This window comes from Budorcas taxicolor, chromosome 8, assembly GCF_023091745.1.
Source record: "Budorcas taxicolor isolate Tak-1 chromosome 8, Takin1.1, whole genome shotgun sequence".
NCBI classification, from domain to species: domain Eukaryota; kingdom Metazoa; phylum Chordata; class Mammalia; order Artiodactyla; family Bovidae; genus Budorcas; species Budorcas taxicolor.
In genome coordinates this window covers 15,990,009-15,998,148 of record NC_068917.1, presented here as the reverse complement: position 1 = coordinate 15,998,148, position 8,140 = coordinate 15,990,009, and the positions used below count along the sequence as shown (strand labels likewise).

The 8,140-nt window shown below is 36.3% G+C and overlaps 1 protein-coding gene across 1 annotated transcript in view; it reads left to right on the top strand.

Annotated features, from left to right (window-relative positions):
• Positions 1-323: 323 nt before the first annotated feature.
• The window catches only part of LOC128052669 (uncharacterized), a gene marked incomplete at its 3' end in the record, with an annotated part of 29,715 nt that continues 21,898 nt past the window's right edge, over positions 324-8,140 (top strand). The window contains exon 1 of the mRNA XM_052645240.1: positions 324-517. Within this exon, the coding sequence (XP_052501200.1) occupies positions 324-517 (194 nt within the window). The remainder of the gene's footprint in view (positions 518-8,140) is intronic.

Sequence of the window (8,140 nt, the reverse complement as noted above, 5' to 3'; positions counted from 1 at the left end):
CCTTTGGTATTTCATACATGCTGCCTGAAAGAAAACTCAGGAATGTGACATCATCAAAAACATCGGGAAAGGGGATTCCAAGGCTCTGCCCCTCTACGAAAGGAACTAATGAGCTGGTGAAGACCGAAAGTCAATTCTAGTATGAGCCAAAACCTGAAGTCAATCAGGGAAAGCGTGGCAAAAGAAGCTGCTGCTTGTGGTCCTGCCATTCTTCATCGCCATTTTGGCAGCAGCCAACAGCATGCAGCCCATACGACCCCTGGTACACTCTGCTAGTACTGAGCTAGCAACCCAGACTCTACTTTCAAGGAAATGGAATCAAAATGAACAGCCTAGTGGCCACCTACAGGACAGATGCAAGGGCTAGCCTTTGTCTATCCCATCTGAGAGTTCTCAAAGCTGATGTGGCTTTCCAGGTGTTATTTGCCAAAAGCATTGAAGGCACAAGAGCTGATCCCAGCAGACAAGTAACAACATTAAAGATGAGCACAAGACAGGCTGTAATGGGAAATCTGAAGTAAATTCAGGAAAGGGATATAATTGACTCCAAAAAGTGGCCTTATTGAATATATTCTGTGATCAGAATATAGAGACTAGTGTATTTTACTTAGTTGCAATTTCAAGTGGGATAGTCTTCCAAAAAATTGTTGTGTGAATGATTGATGTTTGGATCCATGCAAGGATGGCTGAGTACATGGAGGCAACAGAAATGGTCTACATTTAACTAAACTAACTTATGTATTATAAACTTATTATTTATCTTTGTCCATATTTCTGTTTTCAATGCATATCTCTATAATAGAACAACAAGACCCTCTTCTATTTCTTTTAGAATAGTCAATCTGTATGGTGGTATATACATATATATATATACACACACACACACACATATAATATTTATATGTTAATACATAAATTATTTAAGTTGTGATTTTATACTGCTGGTTTTCTAAATAATAGTTTAAGTAATGAAAATATGCAATTGAATACCTATCATTACCAAGATATGGGTAGCAATTATAAATATGATTTTATTAAATCTTCATAATGACCTATACTCTATGTATTGGACATATGTCACAGATGAGAAACTGAAGTTCAGAAAGACAAGGAAAAACAAAGAAAAAAAGCAAACAACCAAGATCACACACAAAGGAAGTAGCTCTATACCAATTTAAAAGTAGCTATATCAGAAATTTTAAACCAGATCTGTATGTTATTTTAAGTCAGGATGTTTTATACACTATCTCCATGAGGAAAATAATAACTAAGAAACTTATGAACAAAGATACAGTATTGGTATTAATTGGCATTCCCTGAAGTTTGAAGCAAATACTTTTTTATTATATTATATTTTCATGCCAGTTTTACTCACATTCAAGATTTATAGATTAAATAAAATTAGAAAAACACTTGGAATAAAAATACAAATACATTTAAAAAGTTTAAATCTCTTGTGTAACAAGTAAAGCAAACCACTTGAGTGCAAAAAATAAATAAATAGTATTTATTCTGAGGGTTCTATGATTATTTTACATATTCATTTCATTATTTTAGATTAAAATCTATATATATCCAAACTCATAACTAAGAAAGCTCAAGCCCAGAGAATATAAACTGAGAGGCAAAGATGACATTCAACCTCAGAACACTTTCAAGCCACAGTCTGTCTTTTAATGTAAATACTGAACCTGCTCCAAGTGTTAAGTAACATGATTTTTATAATGTATTAATGACAATTTAAAGTGAACTTGATGTTGCTACTAAATATAAAAAACATTAACCAAAAACAAAAGTGTCACAAGATTATGTCCTGTAATTTTAAAATAGATTAAATCCCATTTTCAAATGGAAACCTCAACATTTCTTTTCACTCTGAATATATCATAATCTACTTGATAATGCAGGTTTTGTTTTACAACTATGTCAACATATTTTAAAAGACATTATTTATTCCCAAATAGTTTGAGTGTACTTGTACCCAAAGTATATGATACAACCCACGGGGAAAGGACAGGCTAGTAACATCCACAATAAATGAGTCAGGTGCTACATTTGAACCTGATTATCTTCATGTGAACTCCATTTTACTAATGTTTTAAATTGTATTTAACTAAGAAGTATTTACAACTGATAGAGAAGTTATACATCTACTGGTATACATCACATCTGTATAAAGTGATCCATTACACACACACACACACACACACACACACACACGTGTTGTAAAGTATAAGTTCTCTTTCTGTCACCATTCTGTGCCTTACCAATTCTCCATAACACCCTCAAGGCCAGAAGGATTTGGGAGCTGTGAAACCTGATGATGCTATAGACATTCCATGTCAAGAGTTAGCAAAAGGAAGATAAAAACTTCAATTATACCAATTCCCATGCTCTGAAAAAGCAATTATATCAATGTTTCCACTTGTTTCTATGCCCATTGTGACAAGCAATCTTTGCAATAACAACAACAAAAATCCTTTATGCCCATCTTAATAAATAGTATTTGTTAAAAATAATCATTTCAAAATAATCTGTGAGGAAATACTAGAAATACATATTGTCAGGGGCTCATCTGCAAAATTTTTATAAATGATTTCCTCTCTAGGAGAGTTTGATATAGCTCTTTTTTCTGCTACTGGATGGCTTCACAAAGATAGTAAATCTCTCAAGTCACTGTTAGCTAGATCGCTACTGGTCTTCATTATGTTATTCCAAGGCTCTACAGAGATCTGGCTTAAAAAAAAATGTATGGTAATCTATTCTATCTTATGAATCTTATAAATTATCATATTGTACTAAATCTACATGTTTGCATGTCTCACACTACTTTCTAGATTTTAAGTTCCTTAAAAGCAGGGGGTATATCTTATTTGATTTATTTCATACCACTTAACCCAGTTCTTGTTACACAGAACTTTTTCAAATAAGAGCTTATTGACCTAAACTACACAGAATTCTTCAGTGAGAAAATAACTTTGTCATAGAAATAATGAACCAATTTTCTTTTAAACTACTTGATGCTTTTGCATTGCCTCAAGAGGCTGATTCACAGATGAGGAATAATTGTGGATACATAGAGGACGGACACTGACACACACCCCCTAATGGAGGTCAGTCCTTTGACTTTCCCCAAATAGAAACCAATTTCTTTCTTGCCAAGGGGGACTATTCCACTTATCATCAAACCATGGGAAATCCAGATGGTGGTAATAATTTTACAAAGTATCAACTTTTCATTTAAGCATACATGGAAAGTATCAGGGTCTTCTTTGAGAAGCTTACTTATAATCACTAAGACATTTTTTGGGGGATAGATACAGAGATATAAAGAGAATCTCTGGATAGAAGGCCTCTATATACACTTTCAGATATTAGAAATATTTTCTTCCATAAGGGGAATTATTGTATAGACACAATGCCTTGTTAGACAGAATGTGCTAGTGTTTTACAAAAAATAACTCAAGATCGGTCAAGTAGTTAAGATTTAATAAGTTAATAAATGAACTACTAGATACAAGTATCCAGAACCAGTCTAAATTCTAGATAAATATTAAAAATAGTGAATGATTTAAATAGTGTCCCATATCATAATTGGTAGTTTTCTATGCAGGAGATATAAGACACACAGGTTCAATCCCTGGGTTGGGAAGATACTCTAGAGGAGGAAACGGCAAACCTCTCCAGTATTCTTGCTTGTAGAATCCCATGGACAGAGGAGCCTGGTGGGCTACAGCTTATAGGGTGGTAAGGAGTCAGACATGGCTGAAGTGACTTAATACACACACAGTAATATGCAATAATGTAGGAGTAGAATATCCATTTTGATGGAGAAGGCAAGAATTCTAACAAAGGTCAATTATATACTCAAATTCTCTTATCCTATTTTTGAACAAATAATAGAGAGTTGTGTTTCTCAATAAGGCTTCTTTGCATTTGGTTACTTCCTGTGAATTTTTTAAAATGTGTACTTGATTTCCAGTATTATATCATAAATGAGAATAGTTAATAGAATTAGCTCTGTATAGAGAAATGCAGCAAACCAAGAAAAATTGGAAGTTTTTACTTTGTCTTTTCAAAGGCTTCTTCCTGAACACTTAATTCACCTTGGATCAGATAACTGGGAAAATTTATAGTAAAGGTTCATTTAGTCACCAAGAATTTATCAAATACTTTTCAATTTATGAAGCTCCATCCTAGAATCTGGGGATAAAATCATTAACAAGCATAGGACTGACCTAACCATTATGGAGTCTAAATTTCAGTGAGAGTGAGAGAGAATTTAGAAATGAGATCGATGATTCATGAGTATAATTTCTACTGATGATAAATTCGATGGAAAAAAGGTCAGTGAGATAGGGAAGAGTAACAAGTTTTACACAGGATGATTAGGAAAGACCTATGTAAGGAAGTAACATCTGAAGGGACAGGAAGCTTTTGAAACTCCTAGTGGCTAGAGAACTCTGAGGACAATTGTGATAATAGAAACAGCAATAGCAGCGTTGTAGTGACAAGAACTGGCTGGCAGACTTAAGACTGACAAGAAAGTCAAGTGGCAGGTGCCGAGTGAGCAGAAAGGAGATAATTACGACCTGAGTCAGGTTTTGGAACATGAAAATTCCCCCAGGTTCTGGTAAAGTTCTTTTAGTTCAAACAGGGAAATAGGGTGATCAGATTTCCTTTGATGATCTCTTTGTCTAGATGGAATGTGGGTCAAGTACAGAATGGGTGTCAGAATGGTAGCTGGGAAATTAATCAGGAGGATATTATAGTTTTATGGGAAATTGATAATTTGAAGTGGGCTTAGAGCAGTTACATTTGAGAAATATTTTGTAGGTAGAGAAGTATAACTTACTGATGAATTGGATGTGAATTGGGGAAAAAGAAAAAAAATGGAGGCTGATGCTATGAGACATCTACGTATAGATGCTTAAAAAGCAGCTAATAGGGGTTTGAAGCTCAATTAAGATGCTTAAAGACCCCAAATCTAACATTTGGCTGTCTATATGCAGGTCAGGAAGCAACAGTTAGAACTGGACATGGAACAACAGACTAGTTCCAAATAGGAAAAGGAGCACGTCAAGGCTGTATATTGTCACCCTGCTTATTTAACTTCTATGCAGAGTACATCATCAGAAACGCTGGGCTGGAAGAAGCACAAGCTGGAATCAAGATTGCCGGGAGAAATATCAATCACCTCAGATATGCAGATGACACCATCCTTATGGCAGAAAGTGAAGAGGAACTAAAAAGCCTCTTGATGAAACTGAAAGAGGAGAGTGAAAATGTTGGCTTAAAGCTCAACATTCAGAAAATGAAAAACACAGTATCTGGTCCCATCACTTCATGGGAAATAGATGGGGAAACAGTGTCAGACTTTATTTTTTGGGGCTCCAAAATCACTGCAGATGGTGACTGCAGCCATGAAATTAAAACACGCTTCCCCCTTGGAAGAAAAGTTATTACTAACCTAGATAGCATATTCAAGAGCAGAGACATTAGTTTGCTAACAAAGGTCCATCTAGTCAAGGCTATGGTTTTTCCAATGGTCATGTATGTGAGAGTTGGACTGTGAAGAAAGCTGAGCACCAAAGAATTGATGCTTTTGAGCTGTGGTGTTGGGGAAGACTCCTGAGGGTCCCTTCGACTGCAAGGAGATCCAAACAGTCTATCCTAAAGGAGATCGGTCCTGAGTGTTCTTTGGAAGGAATGATGCTAAAGCTGAAACTCCAGTACTTTGGCCACCTCATGCGAAGAGTTGACTCATTGGAAAATACTCTGAGGCTGGGAGGGATTGGGGGCAGGAGGAAAGGGGGCAACAGAGGATGAAATGGCTGGATGGCATCACTGACTCGATGGACATGAATTTCAGTGAACTCCGGGAGTTGGTGATGGACAAGGAGGCTGGCATGCTGCAATTCATGGGGTTGCAAAGAATTGGACATGACTGAGCAACTGAACTGAACTAATGTGAATTTTAAAATCCCATGCCTTGATGAAATCATCTAGTGAATGATGTAGATAGAAAGAGGGCAGAGGGATGTTCCTAAGAAAAGAAAGAGTAGCCATTATTGTAAAGTAATTAACCTTCAATTAAAATAAAGAAATTTATATTTTAAAAAAAGACAAAAGAAAGAGCAGCCATGAAATAAGATGAAACTATGAAGCTCTATGGGAATCCAAAACCAAAAGAGAAGCGTTAAGAGGCACACAGTGCTAAAAAGGGGAAAAAGAAAAAAAAGAGAGAGATTCTTTTGTAGGTGTCAAGAGGGAGATTTTTCATGACATTTGTCAAAATAGTTTCAGTGGTCAAACTTATAGCCTATTAGTTTGAGTTAGAGAAAGAACTGTGAAATGATGGAAGTAGATACATTTAGCACGGACATTACTGTTTTCTTCATTGGAATATAATTGCTTTGGGGCTTCCCAGGTGGCAGAGTGGTAAAAAATCCGCCTGCCAATTCAAGGGATGCAAAAGACACAGGTTCAGTCCCTGGGTCAGGAAGATACCCGGAGGAGAAAATGGCAACCCACTCCAGTATTCTTGCCTGGAAAATTCCATGGATGGAGGAGCCTGGTGAGTTTCAGTGCTGGGGGTTGCAAAGAGTCAGACATGACTGAGTTACTGAACACACACACACAAATTGATTTACAATACTGTGCTAGTCTCTGTTGTACAATAACATGAATCATATATATATATATATATATATATATATATATATATATATATATGTTGCTGCTGCTGCTAAGTTGCATCAGTCATATCCGACTCTGTGCGACCCCACAGAAGGAAGCCCACTAGGCTCCTCTGTCCCTGGGATTCTCCAGGCAAGAACACTGGAGTGGGTTGCCATTTCCTTCTTTCTCTCTCTCTTTCTCTCTCTCTCTCTCTCTCTCTCTCTCTCTCTATATATATATATATACACACCCTCCCTGTTGGAGCCCCCCTCCATCCCACTCCTTTAGGTCCTCACAGAGCACCGAGCTGAGCGCCCTGTGATATACAGCAGGTTGCCACTAGTTATCATTTTCACAGTTAGTAGTGTATATATGTCAATGTTAACTCTCCCAATTCATGCCACCATCTCCTCCCCACCACCACATCCACAAGTTTGTTTTCTATGTGTGTGTCTCTAATCTTGCCCTTCAAATAGGCTCATCTGTGCCATTTTTTTAGATTCCATGTATATGTGTTAATATATGATATTTGTTTTTCTCTTTCTGACTTAGTTTACTCTGTATGATAGACTCTAGGTCCAAACTATCTTTTAAAATTTATCAGAGAATTGAGTAGTAGCGAGAGGAGAACTTGATGGCAAAATAATTTTTAGCTTGATTGTAGGAGATCTCATACATTTTTATCATGATGGTAATTAACCAAAAGAGAGAAAATACTTGCTATATACACCAAATACTACAGAGGCAAAGTCCCAAGAGAAGGAAGAGAGGCTGGAATCTAGTGCACAGATAACGAGGTCAGGCTGCAACAGGAATAGGAATTGATACTTCACTCTAGAAAGATTTTCAAAATTCATTGACAAAACCCTGAAGGAGGAGATAATGGTAAGGAAGTGAGATGTTTCAAAGTCAAGGTTTCTGGCGGCATTATTTGTGAGAAGTGAATTAAAGCTATAAAAGCAAGCAATTAAATGGAAGGGAGAGTTTTTGAATACAGAGTGGTGAAAGTCAATAGACAAAGATATGGAAAATGTTTGTTGTTATCAGAGCTACCACAATGATATCAGGAAGACGAAGACAGTTTATGAAGGGTTAAAATGTTCAAAAAAGTAGCCATATAACTGTGAGGTCAGTAAATACTGCAACAAAGATGGGCAGTGAATTTAGAAACATAATGCATACATTGCAGATAGGGTATTTGAGAGAGAAACTATGATGTATGGCTTAGAAACCACAGTGAGGAGCAAAGCAGAAGACTCTGAGCACTGAATGAAAGCCGAGGGGGCAAAAACTAACACTTTGAGAAGACTACAAGTAGTCAAATCCCATAAGGAAAACACGTTTATAACCCTTTTTTAAAACAGAAAAATTTAAATAAATTACAAATCAGAATGACTTCATCTTGAACTCTTACATTTTGAAGTTGTATTACTGCTATGCATGTAAAAACGTTTGTTGG